Source organism: Sylvia atricapilla, chromosome Z (genome assembly GCF_009819655.1).
Source record: "Sylvia atricapilla isolate bSylAtr1 chromosome Z, bSylAtr1.pri, whole genome shotgun sequence".
Lineage (NCBI taxonomy): Eukaryota > Metazoa > Chordata > Aves > Passeriformes > Sylviidae > Sylvia > Sylvia atricapilla.
The window spans coordinates 75,911,919-75,936,390 of NC_089174.1; the positions used below are offsets into that span (position 1 = coordinate 75,911,919).

At 40.0% G+C, this 24,472-nt stretch overlaps 1 protein-coding gene across 1 annotated transcript in view; it reads left to right on the top strand.

Annotated features, from left to right (window-relative positions):
- The first annotated feature begins 558 nt into the window (after positions 1–558).
- The window catches only part of IL31RA (interleukin 31 receptor A), a 35,778-nt gene continuing 11,864 nt past the window's right edge, over positions 559–24,472 (top strand). The window contains exons 1-10 of the mRNA XM_066339890.1: positions 559–724; positions 12,201–12,282; positions 12,789–13,085; positions 14,549–14,669; positions 16,109–16,275; positions 17,406–17,557; positions 20,094–20,259; positions 20,879–20,961; positions 21,502–21,718; positions 22,920–23,102. Coding sequence (XP_066195987.1) covers positions 12,231–12,282; positions 12,789–13,085; positions 14,549–14,669; positions 16,109–16,275; positions 17,406–17,557; positions 20,094–20,259; positions 20,879–20,961; positions 21,502–21,718; positions 22,920–23,102 — 1,438 coding nt within the window. The 5' untranslated portion in view covers positions 559–724; positions 12,201–12,230. The remainder of the gene's footprint in view (positions 725–12,200; positions 12,283–12,788; positions 13,086–14,548; positions 14,670–16,108; positions 16,276–17,405; positions 17,558–20,093; positions 20,260–20,878; positions 20,962–21,501; positions 21,719–22,919; positions 23,103–24,472) is intronic.

The window sequence follows — 24,472 nt, forward strand, 5'->3', positions numbered from 1 at the left end:
ATTAAAATTCAATACCTCATCTTGGAGAGTGTCTGCTTAGCAAGGACTGTCAGTGCTCAATAGGAGGCACATTAAGTAGGGAGTTTGGATTTCCATTTACTAACTTCACAGCATCTTAATTGCAAAGTTCCTTCTGATTTTCAGTCCCGTTATTCCTTTTTGTGTTGCCGATGGCTGCAGCCTTCTTCCAAGCCATTACGTAGAATACATTTCCTAGTTTTAAAAGGGATCACCGCTCGATTTATTCCCCTGCCTGTGCCCTAAATGATGCATGAGGTGCTTACGTGTGAGCGCTCTTCGGCGGAGGCTGTTACCCAACACGCTTCTTTGGCTGCGCGTGTTTCAGCGATTTCAAGACACTCTTGACTTGATTCATCTGCACCGAAATATCAGCGCGTACACTGCCGGCTGATTACCGCCCTTTGCGAGAGCGGCGGGGCTGTGTCCCCGCTCCGCCCCGTCCCGCGGGGCCGCTGGGGCTGCGGAGGGGCCGGCGGGCGGGCTCCGGGCAGGGCAGGGCATCCGCCCGCGGGCGCCGTGCGGGGCAGCTGGGGCGCTCCGAGTGCCGCGCCGCTAGTCCCGGCGGCGGGGGCGGCGGGTTCTGCCCTTCAGAATTACAGGAAAAAGCGTTACTTGCGCTCAGAGACTTTTATTTTGTCCGCCCCTTCGCGGTCGCGGGGAGGCAGAGGCCCCTTTTAAACCAAACGCCCCTTCTGCAGCTGAGGTGAGTGAAAAAGATGTTTTCAGCAGAGGTCTCTCTGCTCATTTTCGTTTGTATGAAGTGTGGGAGAGTGTGAAACTCGCGCGTGGTACTCGCATGGATCTCTAGCAGCGAACCTTGATTGCATTCGCATCTCTCCAAGCGTTCATCCCAGACTTGGGGCAGGACATGCTTCTGTGTCTTTTCGGACCAAAAAGATCCTTTTGGTTTCTTTCTTTCATGTCCATGAGATAAGAATTGAAACTTTCTGTTTGGCTCATTGCAATCGTCTCGTTTTGTAAAGAATGGGATACAGATGCTTGGCAGTGGTCTTCCATGTGTAATGTTCCCTGTGTGTAATGGTTAAGGGTTAAGGGTTAGTTCTCAAAATGTTTGCAATTTATGCAATCATCACGGGAAGGAAAAGCTGTTACTCAATTGCTCTCTTCTTAATTTCTCTTCACTCAGGTTTTCTCTAAGTGATGTGTCAGATTTAAATGCATTTGCCCCAGGTTTCTTCAATGCAAATTCTGCCTTCTGAGGAAAATTATTTTTGTGATATGTTTGCGTATATATCCATTATGAGTTATCATCTTCATGCACTTATATTTGACTGGGGAAGTGTCACTTGCCTTCTCACCTGTAGTGGACTGCATGACTTGTCTTTGGTCTTTTGGGAGTGGAGGGTCTGGAGCAGCTGAGGGAGCTGGGGGTGTTTGTCCTGGAGAAATGGAGGATCAGGGGGGACCTTATCACTCCCTACAACTGCCTGAAAGGAGGTAGTGAGATGAGAATCAGTCTCTTCTCCCAAGTTAAAAGCAATGGACAAGGGAATTGCTGCAAGTTGCACTAGAAAAGGTTTAGATGAGATACTAGGAAAACTTTCTTGTCAGAAAAACTTTTCCAGTCCTGGAACAGGCTGCCTGGGAAAATGGTAGAGTTATTTTCCCTGGGGGTATTGAAAAGACATGTAGATGTGGCACTTGAGAACATGGGTTAGCAGTGGACATGGCAGTGCTGGGTAATGGTTGCATTTGATGGTCTTCTTGAACCAAAATGATTCTGTGATTATCTAAAATACTTGAATGATTATCTAAATTGTTATTTGTCATTATCTAAATTATTATCTGAAATGATATAAAATAAAATTAAATTATAATGTATAAAAATTATAATAAAATTATCTGAAATAGTTGAAATCCAACTTCTAAACTCTCTCTATAAATTAAGAAACTGATTAGGCAAGAGAATGTTTTCATGCTTGAAGGAAACTTTGTGTATTGGGCGAAAGAATGGAGTGATCAGTTCAGGTTTTTCTGTCAGAGGCTTATCTGTAACAAAACAGGTCTCAAAAGGGATAAAAAGGAGAAAGAAGCTTTGGGCTTATATCATAGAGTTTGCAGTATTGAAGATTAAAAGTCTTGATTTTTCTATAATAATCATTTAAACTTGGGGATTTTTTGCATGATTTGGTGCTTGTAGGGGATATTTTCAATTAAAAATGCCATACTAAGAGATGTCAAAACGTAACTGTGTTTAGTAGGGTTTGGAATCTAGTTTCTCACTACCATGCCATGTTTTGCCTTGCAGTTTTGACTAAGTATTGTTAGTCAAGTTTACAGCATAGATAGTAAGGAAAAGCAGGATATGTAACATTTATGAGTTGATCTGAAAAGCAGCAGGGTTATGATACTGCAATGAATCTGAGTTTATAATGTTTTCTAAAATACATGATTAAAGATCTTCTTCAGACATTTAATGTATTACATCTTCAGGGAAGTTGCAGGGTCATGGTATTTTTTTTTTTGACTATGAAGAAAGTATGAAAGTGAAGTTTTGTGCCTATTATGTTCTCTTGCTTTCTCGTGTCTGTGGAGCATGGTATTACCTGCACTGCATTCTGTCTTTTTCTACTTGGAGCACTGAGTAGCACAGGGATTATAACTATATTCTGCATTTTGGGGCTGTAGCTGGTTCCATAACAGTCCAGAAACATATTTGCCTTCTTCCAAAACTTGGTTTGTTAAGGTTATTTAAGTAGATGTGTGTTTTGTGTCTAGTTTCAGTCTTAATTTGAAAGGCAAGACTGGAGAAGGTGAGCTAATGCTCTGAAATAGTTGAGAGAATCTTTCTTCAAATTTTCTGACAGCTGTGTATTCTGTTCAATACAGATGGAAGCCATTTCATATTGAAGCCACCTAAATCAGACAAATGTCAAGGATTTTGATCTGGTTGCCCTCTTTTCAGTGAGAGTTCTACATTTCTTTAGAGTTTAGTGCATGGATCCTCCTACCCCGCCTATCCATTTTGCTCACTTAGTTGCTTGCCACACCAGAGACAGCTTTTTCTCCACAAAGGGGCATGAAGGTAACCATTGTCTAATAATGTCTTACTTGCTGAAACATCTGATGCAAAATCACCTCTCAAAGTAGACCCTCGTAGCCCACATTGACTTTGTTGTCTCTCAGACAATGAGCTGAAAAAGGAGACTTGCCCCAAGACCAGGCCTGTACAGAACAGAATCTTTAAACCATAGCTTGTCTGTTTTTTTCTGTCAGTGCAAAAAGAATAGGGAAAGAGAGTGCCTGAAAGCAACATTATGTCTGGTAATAAAACCAACATTTAATTGTAGTGATACTGATGGTCTCACCTTTCCTTTAGTGAACATTAGCAAATTGGATGCAATAATGTAGTTAAAATAAAAGAAGCGGTCCATATGTAAAGATAAAGTAAATCTTGTTTTGTGTTTGTAACGTTAGGCTTTTTAAATGAAAATTCTGTTTCTTTTATGAAGTACAATATATTAATTAGTAAAAGAATACCTGTTTTGCAGCTTTTTTATTTATCTGACCATTTTATACCTTAAGATTTATATAGAGGCTTTGTTATACTCATTCAGAGAATGAGTTGTATTCTATTTTTTCTTATTAGTATCAAGCTCATGTAGTTAAAATTTTGATTTAAATGCCAATGTAGCAGTGTTTTGTATTATAATGTATGAATATTCAGTGTGCTGTTCTGTAAAAAAACAAAGGATTTCTCAAAACATGTTTTGCATCTGTAACTCCAGGGTACACTAAGCAAAATAGCTGTTATCATCAGTTATTAGTAGAACTGACTTTTCCTGGTCACTATGTCCTTCAGAATTTTAGAACAAAAGTGTCTTATCCTTTTGTGCCTACATTTGCTATTTAGAGACTGAAAGAGGAAAAATAGCTTTCCTACTTTTTCAGTTTCCAGTTGGTTTGAAGGTTTTTTTTAAGTTAACAAGTTGTTTTACATGATGGGTTTTTTCCTATTTTTTTCACGTTACAGTGTTTTTAGAACAAATTTCTGTGGTCAGCCGTTGATACAGCATTTTGAGAGCCTCACCATGTGGCTCCTTCAGATATGTCTGTAAGTTTAGTAGCTTTCTGAGTAGATATGTGTCCTTTGAATTTATTTACTTTAAGTGGTGTTAGTAGATTATGAAGCCCTTAAGTTTTCTGATAGGCCATCATAATTTAAAATACATATAGGTTTATTTTCCAGAAGAAAGTGCACCTAGCACCTGTTTCAATCAAGTTCTTTTTAAAGGTAAATGTTTTAAATCCTATTCTTCCTGCTATGAGGTTCAACTGAGTATTTTTAGCTCAGTTAAAGACTGTGGATTGTGAAATCAGTGTGCCCAGGATCTTTCATCACAGTCTCCCATCTTTCATCCATTTCTCTCGTGGATGGGCTTGTCAGTGCCTAAGTCATAGGGGTTAAAGACTTGAAAAAACCCATTACCTGTCCCTCAAATTTGCTGCTTCTTCCATTATGTTTGTGTCATTGTCTTCTCTGACCCATGCTGAAAACCATCCATTTCCCTCTTTGGATGTTCACTGGTACTCACCTTTGGTGCAGTCCTGACCAATCATGAATCTTATGCACCTTGTTACCAAAAATGATGCTGAAGTACATATTTGAATAATTTTCCTGAAATGTTGTCTATCCCTCTAGGATTTGTGTAAGTGCTGATGGATTTGAATCTTGGAGTTCTGAAAACTGATGGCTGTTGCTTTTCCAGGTGCATTTTGCAGAACATCATGGTTGGATGTCCCAATGGGCTAGAGCAGAGGCTTAGGCTCCTGGCTTTCAGCATTTGCTGGCTGTGGATAAGGCAAGGTTTCTCTCTCCATATGGCAACCATCATGAGAGAACTGTAGCAATAGATAGTAAAGACTAAATAAAATGAGTGTCTATTCAGCTTCTTTCTTCCTTCATAGTTGTTAGAAGAGTGTCAGACTTCGTAGGAAAGAACTGCCTGTTGTTTTCTAGCAAAGGTGTTAAAAATTCTTGAAGACTAGAACAAAAAATGATGCTGAGTGGTGCCACATCCAGTTGGAAGCTGGTTGCTAATGAGGTTCCTGAGGGCTCACTATGGGGCCACACTCTGTTCAGTATCTTTATTGCTGATCCTCACAAGAGGATGAAGGGCAGCCTCAGTCAGTTTACAGATGTAACTAAGCTGGGTAGAGTGTTGATCTGCTGGAGCACAGGCAGGCTCTGCAGAGGGATGTGGACAGGCTGGATCATGGGCTGAGGCCAGTGGTGTGAGGGTCAACAAGGGCCAGGGCTGGGTCCTGCCCTTGGCTCACAACAGCCCCAGGCAGGGCCACAGGCTGGGACAGAGGGGCTGGAAAGGACCTGGGGGTGCTGGTGACAGTGACTGAACATGAGCCAGGCTGTGCCCAGGGGGCCAAGAAGGCCAATGGCATCCTGGCCTGGGTCAGCAATGGTGTGGGCAGCAGGAGCAGGGCAGGGATTGTCCCCCTGTGCTGGGCACCTTCTGTCTGTAGATACCTTGCAAGGAAGGGAAAGGTTAGGGATAACGTGGGCCCTCTTCAAAAGGAAATGGGAGACATGGATACCCTGTCAAAGGATAAAGGGCAGAGAGAAGGCTGAGGTTCTCAACAAACTCTGTGCCTCAGTCTTCAACAGAAAGTATTCCAGCCGTGTCAATCAAATTGAGAAAGGCAAATGCAGGGACTGGGAGAATGAAGACCCAAAACCCACTGTAGGAGAGGATCATGTCTGAGACCATCAAAGGAACCCAAATGTGTACAAATCTGTGGGATCCTATAAGATTCATCTGTGGGTCCTGAGGGAACTGGCAGAAGAAGCTGCTACACCACTATACATAATTTTTGAAAAATTGTGGCCGTCAAGTGAAGTCCCTTATGACTGAAAAAAGGTAACTATAACTCCCATTTTAAAAAAGAGGGACGCAGAAGCCCCATGGAACTACAGACCAGTCAGTCTCTCCTCTTTACCAGGAAATCAGATTCTTCTGGAAACTCTGCTAAGTTGCATGGAAAACAAAGAGGTGACTGATGACAACCAACATGGCTTTACTAAGGGCAAACTGTGTCAGGCAAATTTGGTGGTCTTCTGGGATGGGGCTACAGCTTTGGTGGACAAGGGTAGTCCTGTTGTCTGCCTGGACTTAAGCAAAGAATGACACTGTCCTGCTTGCCTTGACACCTTTGTCTCTGTATTGGAGAGATGTGGGTTTGATGGATGGACCATTCATTGGGTTAAGAACTGGCTGGATGGCCACACACAAAGAGTTGTGGTCAACAGCTCATTGTCCACGTGGAGAGCAGTGATGAGTGGTGTCCCTCAGGGTTCAGTCCTGGGGCCCATATTGTTCCACACCTCTGTCAGTGACATGGGATCAAGGGCACCCTCACCAGGTTTGCTGCTGACACTGAGCTGTGTGGAGCACTCGACACAGGGGAGGGAAGGGATGGTATCCACAGGGACTTGGACAGGCTTGAGAGGTGGGACCATGCAAACCTCAGGGAGTTCAGCAAGGCCAAGTACAAGGTCCTACACCTGCATTGGGGCAATCCCAGACACACCCACAGGCTGGGCAGAGAAGTGACTGAGAGCAGCCTGTGGGGAAGGACTTGGGGGTGATGGCTGATGAGAAACTCACCACGAGCACACAGTGAGTGCTCACAGCCCAGAGAGCCAAGGAAATCCTGGGCTGCATCCAAAGCAGCACTGGCCAGCAGACTGAGAGAGGGGTTCTGCCCCTCTGCTCTGCTCTGCTCTGCTGAGGCCCCAGCTGGAGCACTGCATCCAGCTCTGGGGTGCCCAGCATGGTGACCAGGAGCTGCCAGAACAAGTGCAGAGGAGGGCTGGGGGGTTGCTGAGAGGTCTGGAGCACCACCCCTCTGAGGACAGGCTGAGCAAGTTGGGGCTGTGCAGCCTGGAGAAGAGAAGGTTGTGTGGGGACCTCAGAGACACCTTCCAGTATCTGAAGGGGCCTACAGGGAAGCTGGAGAGGGATTCTCTGACAGGAACTGGAGTGACAGGGCAGCAAGGAATGGGTACACACTGGACACAGTGAAAGAAGGGAAAATTAGATTTTAGGAAAAAATACTTACTGTGAGGGTAGTGACATACTGGAACAAGTAGCTCAGGAGGTTGTGGATGCCCCATCGCTCAAAGCATTTGAGGCCAGGTTGGATAAGGCCTTGAGCAACCTGGGAGGTGTCCCTGAACATGGAAGGGAGGGTTAGGATTAGATGGTCTTGAAGATCCCTTCCAACCCCTAACATTCTGTGATTTGGTGATTCAATTACTCTATGGCACACTGTCTTTATATTTACAGATGCGGCATGTTCCTTATTCTTGGTGTAACATCTACACTGCATACACAGGCATGTAGTTTGTGTAGTTAAAAACAATCTTAGAAATGGATCTGAATGGAAAATAGTTTCATGTCCTGAAGTGGAGAAGAAGAGCAATTAAGAAATGGTCTTTAAAACAGTATGGGGGAAAGTGTGGCTTTGATGAATCAATTTTTTAATAACTTGAAGGAGACAGTTTTGTTCATATTTGTTAAGCCATCAGAACTTAGCTCTTAGCTTTTATAGGCATCTTTAAGTGAAGTACTTAGGCACATATGGTGTAATTTTCACTCAGACAACCTCTTCAGTAAACAGGCAAAGAGCTATTTTGTATCATGTATCACTGTCCTGACAAGCAGGTAAGATTCCAGCAGCATTGTGACCTGCTGAATCACTGCATTGATTTCTGGCAGGTTTTGACTAGCAGCTGCCATGCCAAATAAATGCTGCTAATTGATACCAGAGAAAGTGGAAGCAGGAGGACTGAGCCAAATTAACAGCTCACATCTGGGAAAAGTCATGGAGGTCTCTCCCCTCAGTTTTCTCTTCGATTTCACCAACTCAGATGCCTTATCCTGTAGCAAGTTGCTTACATTTGCTAATGTAGTACAAATACTTTTTTCTTAGTTTTCTGCTGTTTTGGCAAGTGGAAGTGACTTATTGCGTGGCTGAGTACTAGAGAAGCACTAGAAGGGGGGGGGGGGGGAAGGTACAAGATGGATTCAGGATGAGGAGCACCCACTGAGTGTGGATGGAGTTTTCAACTATTTAAGCTTTCTGGTGTGCATGTGAAACTAGAATTTTTCAAAGACTTCTAAGGAGCTAGCCTGGTCATGCCTGGGTCTTGCACTGCTGTGCCCCACTGTGGTGAGATATGTCATGGTATGTTGTATTTTCAGTTTAAGCATTCGAAAATATTTTCTTGATTTGCCAATACTTCTTGAGTTCCAATTCCTTCTGAAAAATTCCATTCCTTCCATATCAGATTACCAGAGCTAGTTAAAGGAATATGATAAAAAATTGCTTGCTTTGTTCTTGGAAACATCTGAACTATTTTGGTTGAAATGCAGCCTCTTCTATCTTGTATTCCCTCAGTAATAGCAAATCCTCACACGTAGGATATCAGCAGAAGCTTTATCTCTTATTATGGGGAATAAAGGAGGAGTTAGAGACATGCATGTGCCTGCAGGGCTGTGATCTTCTTGGCATGGTGGAGATGTGGTGGGATGGTTCCTATGGCTGGAGTGTCGGAATGGAAGGATACAGGTTCTTTAGGAAGGACAGGCAGGGGACATGAGACAGTGTCACCTTCTATGTCAGTGACCAGCTGGGGAGCACAGAGCTCTGGCTGGGGGTGGGTGAGGATCTGACAGATAGATGGTGGGTAAGGGTTAAAGGGAGGGCAGGAACAGAGGATATGATAGTGGAGGTCAGCTACAGGCCACCTGACCAGGAAGGCTGAGCACATGAGACTCTACAGACAGATATGAGAAAGCTTGTGTTCTTAAACCCTGGTGTTCATGGGGGTCTTCCCAGTATCTGTTGGAAGGACAACACAGCTAGGCATAGGCTATTCAAGAGGTTTTTTGGAATATGTTGGTGGTAACTTCGTGCTCCAAGTGACAGTGGAGTCACTGAGGAGAAGTGCTGTGATGGACTGTCTTGCCACCAGCAAGGAGAGGCTGGTGGGAAGGTAAAGCTCAGGGGCGATCTTGACTGCCATGACTGTGAAATGCTGGAGTTTGATGGAGATCCTTAGGGCGGCAAGGACAATAGGCTCATTATCCTGGGCTCAGAGGGCAGACTTCGGCCTCCTCAGGAACCTGCTTGGTAGAATACCATGGGATAAAGCCCTGGAGGGAAGAGGGGCCCAAGAGAGCTGGATGATATTCAAGGATCACCTTCCTCAAGCTCAGGATTGATGCATTCCAACAAAGAGGAAGTTGGTCAAAAACACTGAGACGGCTGCTTGGATGAGCTCAAACACAAAAAGGAGATCTGTGCAGGATAGAAGGAGGGACAGGTAGCCTGGGAGAGCAGCCAGGGATCATGTTAGGAAAGCTAAAAGTCCTGATATAATTAAATCTGGCCAGGGACATGAAGAACAATGAGAAATCTTCTGGTGTTGTGCTGGTACAGAATACTTGGAGCAACTACTCTTTTTTATTGCGATCAGTAGTGTGATTAATCTTTACTTCTTTGAGAACAAGAACATACACCCTACATGAATAAGTAGTAATATGTTCTCTTTATGTACTGGCTTTATTTCTTGCTGGTACACATCTTGCTACTCCTGTATTTTAGGAGTATGTCACTGAACAAACTCCTCCCTCATTTTTCTTTCATGTATGCCACATGTCCTTCTAATTTTTTTCTCCTGTTTTTTTTAATGTCATAGCCTTAAGGTTTGTAAAATGTTTCCCAAGGCAAACTTACTATAATATTTAAGTTGATTTCTGACAAAAACTGAGCTCAAAGCATTGTTTTTACCATGTTTTTCTCTTTTGGATTACTGTAAAGTTTAATTTTTTAGCAAATCCAAGAAGTTTTTGTAGAAAGAACCATGGCATAGGGCCTAACCCCTCCTGCCTATATCCGACTTAGATCTCTATCAAGTGGCCTGGTGCACACTTGCTTCCTAGCATTATCTGAACCTGTGGAAGGAAGGAGGTACTTTATTTGGACTGAAAGCTACTGGTATACCTGTTTTAGGGAGGTAATACTTGCCTCCCACCTGGAGCCCTCCTGAGACACAGGTTTGATAGAGAACTGAAATTCTAGACAAATCTGAAAACCCAGTATGAAACATGGACCCTAACTTCCTGCAAAATAGTAATTCCCCTGTTGCTTGTGAGCACAGTAACTAGAGGTAATTGTCGAGGAAGCAGCAGTATGGGCTCTAGGCCCTCATGTGGTGAAGGGGATCTGACACCTGTATTTTCTACAGGCAGATTTTCTACTTACTAGCCAAAGGAGGAGTGTGGGTTGACATTCTTGCTGGAGTTGGGCCACTTCGCAGACAGGTGTTCTTACAGACAAGCCGATGAAGCATAGTTTTCATGAGCAGTGAGGTGAATTGAAAACTGGTTTAATAAATGGACCCACAGGGTGGTGATCAGTTGTGAAGTCCATCTGGAGGCCAGTCTCTGGTGGTGTACCCCAGTGGGCAATACTGGGTCCAGTCCTGTTCAATATTTTCATTAATGTTCTGGATTAGAATGCTCTGGCAGAGTCTGCCTTCAGTGAGTTTGCTGACGACACAAAACTGGAAGGGGTGACTAATAAGCCAGAGGGTGGAGCTGCTGTCCACAGCGACCTTGGCAAGCTGGAGAAATGGGCTGGCAGGAACTTGATTAAGTTCAACACGGAGAGGTGCCAAATCCTTCATCTGGGGAGGTACAACCTTGGATGGCAGTACAGAGACCTGGCTGGGTGGAGGGCAGCTTTGCAAACAGCATCCTGGTACTCCCTGACGCCCAGCAGAGCATGAGCCAGCAATGTGCTCTTGTGACAAGGATTCCTGGGCTGTGTTAGGATTGCAACCAGCAGGCCAAGGGAGGTGATCCTGTCCCTCTATTCAGCACTGCTGAGCCCACGCTTAGAGTATTTAGTCCAGTTCTGGACTCCTGATAGCAAGAGAGACATGGACATACTAGAGAGAGTGCAGGGAGTAGCCACAATGATGATTAATTTGCTGGAGCATCTGCCATATGGGAGCTGGAACTATTCAGCCTGGAGAAGAGAAAGCTCAGAGGAGATCTCATCAGCACCTGAGGGGACAGTGCAAAGAGGCCAGAGCCAGAAGCTTTCCAGTGATAGGACCAGAGGTAATGGGACAAGCTGAAACACAGCAGGTTCCTTCTGTACATCAGGAAATACTTTTTTTGCCGAGAGAGTGAGTGAGTACTGGAGCAGGTTATCCAGAGAGTTTGTGGACTCCCCATCAAGGGAGATCTTCAAAAGCTGGACATGGAGCTGGCTGTAGGAGGCCCTGTGTAAGCAGGGAGTTGGGATCAGATGGTCTGTAGGGGTCCCCTTCAAGCAAACATTTCCATGGTTCTGTAAGTGCTGACAGCAGCACTTGAGGAAAGAAGAGTGTCTGATTTTTGTATTTTTTTCTTATGGAATCCTAAATTCATCTATCCTCTTAGAAGAAATTGGTCTACTACTTTGCTTTCATCTTCTTAACCTAGAGTCTGAGTTTTTTTTGGCTACACAGTAGTTCACTAGTTCTTTTCTTCAAAAAGAAAGGCAAAGATGGTGCCTTTCTGTGTCTTTGCAGAGTGAACTCAGGTCTGTTTTCAGGGACACTTAACTGAGAAAAAACCAATATGAATTCACCAACTTGGGTGAAAGGTGCCCTGGGCTGTTTGTTAGCCAATTCCTGAACAACCTCTTCATTAGACGGTGATGAACAAAACAGTCAGATCATTCCTTCTGCAACAGCCTTAATTTTCAGAAGAATTCACTGGATGAATCTGCTTAGAAAAGACTGGGCAGGGTGAGTGTCAAGTGAATGGAGATACATTTCTTACCAGTTATTTACATGATCCTTGTAAGATAAAACACTTGTGCGGATTGGATTGCCCTAAGCAGTGTTTTAGGTAACTTTCTCTTTGTTGTAGGAAATATATGCAACTTGTCTTAGTAAAACTGCAACAAATTTCTCCATTATTCAGGAAAGTAACACTTAAGACAAAGCAATACTTCACTTGAATACAAGTGAGAAAAACTGAGTAACATTAACTCTTACACAAATGCTAATGGAATACTAAAAGGCATCTTCACTTTACTTTTAAAAATAAAAACTTTTTTTTTTTTTAATTTTATGACAGCATTTTCTGCCCATACTTACTGAGAAGGAAATGTTCAGTACTTCGATTTGGATGTTTGTCCTGCTCTGCAGCTCTGTAGCAGGTATGTTTCTGGATTATTAGCACCTGCCTTGCCATGAGAAATTTTTCCAAGAGATAACATTCTCCAAATGAATTTTTGATGAATTCTGAAATATATTGCAGCTTAGTTGTAAATTTTAGCCTTACTGATAAAATGTTTTTTTGGATATTGTAGTAGTAATGATAAATGCATGTAAATTACATGTATATCTTTTACATATAGGAATGTTTTATAAAAAACAAGCTTAAAGTACAAGACTTTCTTTACTTCATTTAGAGCTACTAAAAATGTATCTGAGTGGAAACTTCCTCATTATTTCTCTGAAGTTGTTGAGACATCACTCTAATGTAATAGACATTGTAATACAGTAATTCATGTGAACTGGATTTTCAAACAGCAGTGTCTGGTTTGAATGACTAACTGGGAACTTTATTTGAATTCTATATGAAAAAGAAAACAACTTACCATTTTTCCAACAGTATTTTAAGAGGAATGTGGCTATGTGGTGTCTTTGATTTTGTTTTTAGATGAAAGCTCTATCAGAGATGCTGAAATTTTTCCTTCATCTCCTGAAATTGAAAGAGGATCCTCTCTGGAACTATCCTGTGTCCTTAGAAAGAACTACATGCCTGAGAGAAATGCAAGCCACATCATCTGGAAACTGAATGATGCTTTGATTGCTCCAGAAAACTATAACATTGTGAATGAGACTGTATCTAATATCACCATCCATAATTTCACTTACAGCACAGCTTATGTGAAATGTTTCATGAAGTACTTGGACAAGGAACTACCTTTGGTTCACACAGAAGTTAAATCTGGCTGTAAGTAGAAAGATGAAAAAATCTTAACACTTTTTAATACTTACTATAATAATTTTACTTTTAAAACAGCTACTTTTGGTTGTGGCATTTTAAAACACATTTATTCAACTGTATATATATATGTATATGTATATATATATATACACGTACACACAGACACATATATATGTGTATGTATTGGCTTTTTTTCTGAAATAAAGCATGAATTTACCATCATTCCTTACTGACAGAGGTCTGTTAAGCTTTCTGACCCTGACTTTTGCCCAGCTGAAGTTTTCTGATGAGTTCCAAAGGTAGTGGGTCTGTTCCTTTGGTTGTATCATCTTTCTAGCCTAGCCAACTTTAGGTTTTTCTAGAGAGGATTTCCTCTCTAATCCTCTCTTCTTAAGAAATTATAATTACACTCTCTAATGGAGAACATTAATATATATATATGAATTCTCTAATTTATTGAACAGATTAAGTCCAGGTTATACTAACATATGCCTGTGGTCTCATTCTAATAAAGAAGCAATGAAAGCAAAAAACATCTGTAGAAAAAATCCAGCAAAAGGTCTTGGTTGTCTGAAAAGCTTAATGTGCTGTAAGCATGTTGATTAAAAAAAAAAAAAAAAAGATCTTTTGACAATTCTATTAGATGGGACAGAAGAATACTGTTTTGAAAAGAGAGCTTTTTCAACCAGTTTATTTCACTGGGCACAGTTCTTTTCTACTCCAATTTCTTCTAATCAGTGAAGAAATTGAGCTGTAACAAAGAAGTGTTTCAGGGTGTTACATTTTTATGGATGACTTCAGATTATAGAGATTGCAGAAGATTGTTTCCTTTGTGCTATCTTGCTTATGAGATAAAGAAGGTCCAGAATCAGTGATTTATTTAAGGTCACATAGATCTGTTTCCCAGGAACTTGTCTTCTGGGACAAGAACTCTTGAGGCTGTGGAGGTTTCTCAGATTCAGGCTTTTCATGGGCTAAACAATTAGATATTCTGGGAGAGAACCAAAAGGAGTTCTGTCTGTCAGAGAATGCCTTTTTTTTGTGCATTTGCTGTTTTTTTGTTTTCCTCTTACTTTCTGTACTCACCCTAAACTACGGGTGTGTTGTAGGGGGAGGGTCGGGTATGTGCATGCTTAGATGTTCCAGACGGTGTATGCTTTATTTATTATGTAGTTTTATTTATTATGTAGTTTGATATATGATAGTTAAAGAATTACTGCCCTTAGGCACACTCGGTAAAGTATTTCTGAGAAATAGTTGAAGAAAATCTCACTGTCTCCTCAGGGTAAGAAGGAGTGGTGCCCAGGTTTTGATTTTGGTTTTGTGAGGAGTTCTGAGGGCAGTGAGGGATGATAAAATGAAGTGATGTGAATGAAGTTTGCCATAGCTGCTTTTTGACCAACAAAATCAGGTGTACATAAAGTTACTTATTTTTACTGGAATTTTTTTCTTAACCTCTGTCATTGTAGTTCGTCCAGACACGCCAGAGAATATTTCCTGCATTTATTTCTATGATGCTAACGTTACTTGTACCTGGAATGCAGGAAGGGAAACAGGTTTTGCAACAAAGTATACTCTGTCCCGAAAAGTGTAAGTACTAGAGATATCGGGCACAACCAGTTCTCTTCGTCTCTCATCCTGACTTCTGTTTAAAGAAAACTTGATATCATCGTGGAGATTGGAGTCTTGGCATTTCTCAGTAATTTAAATTGATCAATTCAGGGTTGGTAGTTGTTGAGAATACGTGCTGTATGATAACTTTTTAGTGTGCTGTATAAAGTAAATAAGCATTCTTAAACAATATTCAGTATAGAAATATTTATATGAGAGATGATATTCACTTGTTCCTTTGAGGTAACATTACTATTAAGATTGAAAGTTGAATTACCATACTCAAAAATGGAGAATGGAAACATTTTATGGGAGAGTTTCCCAGAAACTTTCTATGTAATGAACTGTCCTAATTTTGAGTGTCTAAAAAAGATTGCTTCCTCATCTGCTTAAAAAAATTCCCATCAAAATTCACTGCTTTAATGCTCTGCTTGACTCCAGTAGATTTTAACCTAGTGACCTTTGAGTCATAAAAATTTCAGTGATAAAATCCAGAGCTGTCCTTTTGGATTGCTTGGAAATTTCTATTTACAAATACAAATTATGTGATCTCATGCTTTTCAGTGTTGAAGAGCAGATACTTGGTTCTTTCAATTTCTGTTAGATTTTAAATGTTGGTTAGAAGCTTGGTTTTTCATAAGTGACTGTGAAAATGGTGAAATCAGTGTTGTCCCAAGGCAGATCCCAAATAGTGTTTTGAAGGCGATAGCACAGATTTGTCTGAGATGCACTTTTCAGACTGTCCTTTGTAGTGCTGCTTCTAGTAGTGCTGTTTATCTGCCTAACCAAGACTCCAGGTAATATTGTTTTGTGCAAAGATTTCTAAAATGCCTGAAGTTATTCTTGAGAATGGGAAGGAATTCAGACTCTGCAGGGTACTTTTCCATGTTGTACAAGTGCATACTGTTTATAACTGTCTTTTTAATTGAAAGTGTAGGGTAGGAAAACCTCTTTAGTTTTATCTCTGTTTTAGCCTTGACATTTTAGGCTTCCACCTTTTTAATGTGGAACTTTCTTACTACTTCTGATGTTTTTATATTTAATGACTTAACTTTGTTAAGTCAGAAGCTAAAACAGCCATTGAAAGCACATTTCAATAGTATTTCTTCCTATATAAGCACAGACTTTTTATTAACCAGAGTGAATTGGATTGCAGTACTGTCTCCAGCCAAATCTAAACATTAGTTTTAATCCAGGTATCTCCCTGGCCGGGTTTAGCATGTGGCTGCAAAAGCACTGGTACAAGGGGTCAGGGAAGTTAGAAAAGGATATTTGTTTGCACCAACATGTCATATAAAGATGTTCACTGGGAAAAAAATATTGCAAGCTCAAGGATACATAAATAATAACCTAAAAAATTGTTTAAATTATTCTACTAATGTCTAGTTTCTAACTACTTTTATTCTTCTCTCTTTTAGGATGAGTTCTCCAGATAGAGTTGCATTCTGCCAGAATACAAAAGAGACATGTTCATTTTCTTCTCCATACAATGAATATAGTAATGATTTTTGTTTTCAGGTGGAAGCTAAAAATGTTTTGGGTGAATCCTTAACAGACTGTGTTTCTATACCTTTGCAAAGCATAGGTAATTAAAAAGAATTAAGAAAGATTTAATTTATGACTTTTCCATGTAAAATTCTTCAAACTAGTGTTACAGCAGTAATTTTCAGTAGTTTCTTGATTTTGCTGTGAGGTGGTGAGAAATGGCAGGGTGTTGTTTTCCTGCTATGCAACATCTAACTGCAACAGTATTTCTTTAAGCTAATGTCTAATACATCCGTTATATCCCAAATCTTTAATTTCTGAGAAGTAAAGGCCATATATTAAAACTTTTTGACAGCTTAACTGGTACTCGGACTCTAATATTTCTGAGTGGTGCCAAATATCAATGCAACAGCTGGCTGTAATGAATAGTGATATTGTAATTTCTCAAAGGCCATCCATAATTTGTTCTGCTATTCCACTTTCTGGTTAGGAATGTTAAAAAACCCCACCTGTTCTATGTGCAGTAATGATTGCACACAGAAGCAATAATAATATTTTTCTGCCTCTCCTCCTTCTGTTTTGTGCTTCTCCTCTGTTCATTTTGGTGGTGTAGTTAATCAATACCCCTTACAACTGACTACTTTTTGCTGCAACACTTGTCATCAGTCATATCCTTTATTCCTGAGTTCAGACCTACTGTGTCTCCTCATGACTCTCCACATTCTCTATGCCAGTCATGTCTTTTCTCATTGCTTGTCCATTCTATCCCCATCATCTCCTTTACGCTTCTCTTTCCCTCGGATCCTTTACAGCTAAATTCTTTCTCATCTGCAGTTCAGCCTTGTCAGATCTCAGCTCTGCTTAATTTGTTTTCCCTACTGTTGTCTCTGGGTAATATTTTTCAGTGCTGATACAAATGAAAGACATCTGCACATCTGTTTGAGAGCAGTTTTGTGTGTAGAGCCATAGAAAGTCTTGGGTGGGCCGGGACACCTTCCACTAGACCAGGTTGTTCAAAGTACCATTTAATTAATCAGTTATGTGTGCAATTTCTCTTACAGGTAACTTCCCATATGTAGAATTATGTCTATAAAATAAACGATCACATGATACTCTGATAGGATGTGTGTTACTGGGATAAGGATTTAACTTCTTGGAACACAGACAGAGAAATTCTGAACTTTTATAGAAGCATTTTCCTCTCTTAATGATTTTGTTTCTTCATTCTAGAAAAATTTGCCCCTCCTGAAATACTTTCAGTTAAAAAAATCCCTGGTATAAAGCAGTTACTTACAGTAACCTGGAAAATGCCTGAGAAGATTATCCCTTTAAAACCTGTAATTTGCCAGGTTCAATACAGAAACTTATATTCAAACCTTACCGTAAGTTAATTTTTTTTGCATGTCAGTTTCTTTGTGACTAACTTATTATAAGAATTTAACAAATTAAACAAGAACTAACTTATATTATAAAAATTTAAGTAAAAAAAAAAAAAGGGCAACATGTTGTTTGAAATAATGATTATAACCTTGTTATTTCAGGAAAATGTTGTCAGGGGTGCATGACCTTAAGAACACTGTTTGGCTTTCTAGGGTTAATTGTCCTTATTTTTTTGGTCATTATCTGCTCTGGTACATATTGAGCTTCTCAGTATTGCTCTGTGGAAGGATAAGGGATGACCCTAGGCTAAGGAATTATACATGCAGTCAGTCACAATATTTTCTTTCTCCCTTGCATTCTGGTGTTGAAAACAGCATGCACTCAGAACCACAGTATTTGAATCTGGTTAAGATGCAATGATGTTAAATTTATTTTAAAGTGAATGAAAATACAAATTTTGAAAAATAAAGGAAGTTATTTTTTTTGTCTTTCTGACACTTAAATTTGTAAATTGTTGTAAAAACTCACATTATTTGCATATTTCAGATGATCTATTCTTATAATTCCCATTATGGAAGGGATTGTGCTTGTAGTTTTACTGTTTCTTCTTCCAAATTAAAGAACTGGCCAGGTTTCTTGGATTTTTTTTTTTAAGTTTATTGAACTGGGATGTCTGCCTTGATCTTACTATTTTACACACTGCATGTTTAATCTTGGGAGAGAAAAATTCATCAAGGTAGTAATTTGAGCCATAAAAAAGTTTCTAATATTAAAGATGTTTCTAACTAGAATCTTTCTCACATTCTCAAGCATCATTACTGTAAATATGACTTACTAGTTCTTGGATTGAGGATATAATATTCAGGATGGTTGGATGGGCATGATGGCTCAGGTCTGATTGGGGTATTAGAAATGAAACTAATGATTGTCTAAAAGACCTATTTGAGATGTTTATCCCTTTGGAGCCAAGGCACTAGTGTCCTGGTGCTACTCGCATGCTGTGAGTCCCTGTAAGCTCATAGTCTGTGGAGGGCTACAGCTTTATTGTATATTGTGTCTATTTTTCAGCACCTGAGTTAGTAATCACCTGTCTGCTTTTCTTGCTATCAGATACAGTCTATGTTCGTTTGCTTCCTCAGCTCACACCTGCATTTTCAAACACATATTCCAGAAGTAACAGGAGCTGTCCATGACTAGTAAAGACATAGGAGCTGTTTCTCTGTCTGCACATGCACATATGCAAAAAACCTCCCGAAACCAACTCCCCCAAAAACCTAACTAAAAAATGTTTGGGCAAATGACAGATACCTTCTTGGCGTCATCTTACCAAAGCAGGCTAAATAGTTTGGCGTGAACTGTTTTTACTGAGTGAAAAATGTGTGACCTATTTTTGAACTAAATACTAAATTTCTAAGTTTTTAATTATAATGCAGTATCAGTACTTGCCTTTTGGCAAGTAACTAAAATCTAGTATAAGGTGTCTCCAATTTTATGTCAGGTCCTGCCAGAGGTTGATAATAGTTTTGGAGCCCCTTTTGTTGGAGATATGTTGCGGAGTCTGCCACCTACAGTGGTTTGGAGAGCCCTGAATTCATTCTCATAGAAGCAGGTATTTTTTGACAGTGAGTTTCTTGAGATCAGAATAGACTAAAATTTTCAGTTACATTAGGCAGTGCACTTCCCATTATGGTCTTCATGAAAATGAGTGTCTGTGTTTATTGGAGTTCTTATAGATTGTTATATTACAGTCTACATTGTTATAGACTCATTCACTTTTCATTGAAGGTTCAAGTGGTGAAAGCCAAGACTTTCTTCACTGTGTTATAGCCCTGTTGTAATTGTTGAAGTGAGTGAGGTTCCTTTTAAGACAAAGAATTACTCACATTGTCATTACTTTTCTGAAAAGATAATTATTTCTCATACTCCCATCTTCCTTTACCACTTGCAGGTTTAATCTTATTTTTTACCTCTTGGTACCAGAATTTTTTGTCTTTTCATTTGCCTTTTCATTTTACCCCTATGCTGATAATCTTTGGGACAGCTCATGGCCACACTTTTGTATGGCTAAGAGTTGGCAGGCCTTGTAACTCAAAAAAGAAAAACAAGACAGGAAAGCAAGTACCCAGCTGACTCACAAACTGTGGGGGAATCACTGCTTCCCCCAGGATGCTGTTGTGGGGCATTATTGTAGTAATGGCTTTAGCAATAACCACTTGCTTCCCACCAGTGAGAACTGGATTCCTCCAGCAGCTTCTGTGCACAGCTGCTCTAGAGTCACTTGTGAGCTGCACACTGTTCAAGCCATAGTCAGTCAGTAGAGACCTAGTTTGGGATCAAGTTTTTTTAAACCCTGGAGTTTTACAGGAAGAACAAATGCGCTGCACAGAAAAATGAAGTATAAAACAAGTGATCTTGAATTTCAGAAGAGTGAGGTGGGAAACATAAAAACTGCATCTTTTGTGGTTTTTGAAGAAAGTAAGTCATATATCTGCACACAATTTCATATCAAATAATTATTGTTCATGTACCTGTTTCCAGGAATTTGTCAATGTCTCACTGAATTCTATCAAGCATATAGGATCATGTAATCTCACAGGTCTGTGGGACTCCACAGACTATTCTGTTGCCATTCGGTGTATCAATAATGAGTCAGCATTTTGGAGTGGATGGAGTGGGGAGAAAAACGAAAGCACAGAAGAAGAAGGTAAGCTGCCTACCTGTAGAAGTTTTCTTTTGTTATACATGCGGGCATTAGGATTTAGCAGGGAAAAACTGTGTTGCAGCATATTATCCTCTTTTGAATTTAGAATCTTGTTGTTTAAACAGAGCATATGCATTTTGTTTAAAGATAGAAGAGGAAAACTGAAAAACAACAGCAAGTACTGGAGGAGATTTTGAAAAGCAATTCAAACAACATAGGGCTAACGAAGAAAACAGATGTGTAGACAGTGAAGAGAGGGAAAATTAAGAGGGTAGATTAGGATTTAACAATGCAAAGTAAGATAGCAGAAAAGTAGTGCAGTAGTGTATGTTCAATGAAATAAATTATAAAGAAAGAAATCAAAACGCCAGTTATAAAACAAGACTACAAGATCTCTTCTAGGAGACTCTAGAATTTAATAAATAAAAGTGAGCTGCAGGAAACTTATGGAAAGAAAGAAGTACATAATTAGGGAAAAAGTCATAGCACCACAGAAGAGAAAGCTTACTAAAAGTGAGTTTCTCTTAGACTCTATGTTTGAAACATTTTGATTATTTTTACCATATTAAAGTATCTTTTAATATAGCAACAAATTTCAAGCTTTTTTTCTGTCTTTAAATAGCTCCTTCGGGAAAAGTGGATTTGTGGAGAGTAATTGAGTCTTCACACTCATCTAGAAATAGATCTGTACATCTTATGTGGAAGGTATATACATTTTTTTGAATTGATAATCATATTGCTATCATGTAGCTGACGTTGTATTTAAGTGTTTTAGTTTGTAGGACTTGTAACTGCCAGAGGCATTTGCTGTTATCAGAAAAAACTGCTCTAAAACTGAGCTAAATTAGAATTGAAAAGGTTTTTGTTTACTGAATGGTAAATGAATGGAGTATTGTAATCTGTGTGGAAAAGGAGCATTTAATTGTGTTCAAATCACTGGAAAATCTCATTGAAAGTCCTTAAACTGGATTTAAATGGCCCAGTTTACCAAAACTGTGTTTAAATTCACTTTAATCTTCTAGCAAAGTGTCCAAAGACTCTTTGCATTTCAAATCTTAGCATTTGACTTTTGAAATCCACAAAGGAAATTGTTGTGGCTTTCTGTCCTGGAGACGGGCCTGAAGAAAATATCTTGCTTTTCCAAATACAGTATAATAATTTTGTAATTTGATCTTTAATACTGCATATATTTTTGCTTGACAAATAACACTGCAAAACACTTACTACTGTATATTTTTTTAACAGCCATTAAAAAGCTTTCCACCTTCTGGGAGAATTCTAGGCTACAAAATACAGTATTTTCCAGAAAACAAGACTGCATGTAAAAGGACAAACAACTCTACTGAAAAGAAAATTACCTTACTTTTAAATGAAGAGGCACATATAGTATCTGTCACTGCCTATAACTCTGCTGGAGAGTCTCCTAAAGCTATTTTGAGGATTCCATCCACTGATGAAAAACGTAAGATTTCTTAATGTCATATTTTTCTTATTAATGGAAATATGATTTTCATGATGTGTGTTTAAGTTCTGATACAGTTGAAACAAAATTGTGCTAAGGGCTTCTGTCATACGTATCTATGTATATGTTGTCTTATTTTGCTGTCACATACTGTATTTCTGCTACAGACAATTATTGTTGGGGGTTTTGTTTTGAGATACGATTGTTAAGGTATTTATACTTTGCGATGTCTTATTGAATTTCTATTCTATTACTTTCTGAGATTTTTTTGGTTGGTTTATGCTTTTTCTAACTTTGCACCTCCCAAATAAATTTATGAAGTGCCACCAAATTCTTTTGCATCCCTTTGTTAGCTCATAAGATTAGTTACCGCGGGGCACTATTGCAGAGTATTGAACATCATCAATCAAAGATACGATAAATAGGAGTCTCTAAGTTGTGTTAGTAGAAGCAGGGAGAGAAGCCCTGTGTTTATTCTCATTTCGTATACATTCCTAGAGTACACACCCCACCCACTGCGATTAGGAAGGTTTAGGAAGCTGATCTGCGCTAGCATAAGAGTTGCTCTTTGCCTCTTACGTTTAATTGATACTGCTTTGAGACTCGTGTTGCAACATCCTGCTGCCAGCAATGACCTGACAGAGAGGTTGTGTTTGACATACTCGAATCACTTCTAACATCAGTTGTTCATGATGTAAATGCTCGATCAAATTCCATTTCTAATCAGAAAACTGGATGTGTAGATTTAATGTAATTTTTTCCTAGAGGTTGCTGACTACCTCCCTATCCACTTTTGCATCCCACCACAAAAGTTTTTTTTATTTTTCTATGTTGTGATGTGCTTTCCTCCCACCAGATACATCTCGGTTTTTTTCTCTGCTTCATCAGGTCTTTTTTGCCTCTGCTTTGCCAGGTTGAGTTTTCACGCAGACTTCCATTACCTCTGTTCTGCAGGCTGGTGATTCACCTTTGCTTTGGTGTCATTTTCGAGATTGCTGACTTGCTTGCCTGTTATATTGCATTTGTCATCTTGATCAAAAATGCTTATGAGCTACCTGCAAAATTGCTAGTAACTTGGTTTATAAAGTTTTACACACTGTGAAATTTGGATTTTGCAAGAGAGACTAGTTCTTGAATTCTGTATGTGTTTTTCAAGCTTTTATGAAGACAGAATTGCTGATATTTTCTATTAAAATTTTAGCCTCTCAGATGATTGAAACAGTGATAACATCTACAACAAATGAAGAAGTGGTGGTGCAATGGATAACCTCTGAACCTGGAACAGCCAAATATGTGGTTGAGTGGTATGAGGAACTGGAGATGGACCCCTTTGGTAGATCCTGGCAATATGTATCAAATTCTACAGAGTGGAAGATTAACAAAAGTACGTTTACCAGTTACAGCTGTATTTTTACATAGATTGGAAAGAACAATTGAGGATGAACTTATCTGGCTTTCCTCAGACCATTTTCAAACATAACAGTATTATTATTGAAATCTCTGCAGGTAATGTAATTGCATTTGTTAGTCTTACAAATTTTTATGCAACGTGCAAGGTAGTGTTTGCTGCCATATAAGATTAGGCTACAGAATTCATGTTAAAGCAATTCTGTGGTTTGATCTTACATCAGTAGGGAGGTCTGTGCCTGATGCCTCACTGATGTGACTCTTCTAGCAGAGAAATCTAGAATGAAAAAAAATTGAAGGTAGGAAAAAGGCCATGTTCCTTCATGTGTTTTAGAGAAAGAACATCATAGTCCTCTAAGGGCTACAGGAGGACAGTTGCTTTGCCATGATCTTCACTACAAGTTTCAAAGGAATCTTTACATTCCCTGTTCCAGTATGAGTTCCCACCTACAGGAGACAGTCCTTACTGAACTTCTCCAACATGGGTCCTTCCCACTGGCTGCAGTTACTGACAAATTGCTCCAGCATGGCTCCCCTGTCAGGTCACACTCTCCTTCACACCTGCTCCAATGTGGAGTCCTCCACAGGCTGCAGGTGATGCTCCATTGTGAACTCACACCTCACAGTCCCTTCAACTCAAGTTCAAGCTGGAGCTCCAGCCTGCCCAGTACATCAGCACAGAAACAGCAGCACTGCCCTGGCCAGCCCTGGCCACATCCCATGGCTCTGAGCAAAATGTTCTCAGGGACAAATCAGTAAGTGTTAAGCAGTGCAGCATTACAGCAAGCAGCTAAAGCAAAAAGTGCCCACTGTCACTAGACTAATACCCAGGCAAGTGAGCCCTGTGGCAAGAGCAGGAGCCTGCTTATCACTAGCTGAACACCACTAACAACTGTGAGTTCAGTCTAGTATATACCAATCAAATCTGTCATTTTCTCAATGGTTTGACTCCTGCCTGTCTCCCCAAAAAGGACTGTCATGGTTTGACCCCAGCATGCAGCCAGGACCCTGCAGCTGCTCAGTTACTGCCCTGTCAGTGAAATCAGGCAGAGAATCAGCAGGGTAAAAGCAGAAGAGCTCATGGGTTGAGATGAAGACAGTTCAATAGGGAAAACAAAAGCCCTGCACACAAACAAAGCAAAATGAAGAATGAATTCACTTCTTCCCGTGGGCCAGCCATCTCCAGGAAAGCAGGGCCCTGTCACATGTGACGGTGACTTGGGAAGACAAGCTCCATCTCTCCAAATGTTCTTCCCTTCATCCTTCTTTCCCCCCTTTATATGCTGAGCATGATGTCCCATGGTCTGGCTGGAATATCCCTCTGGTCAGTTGGGGTCACCTGTCCTG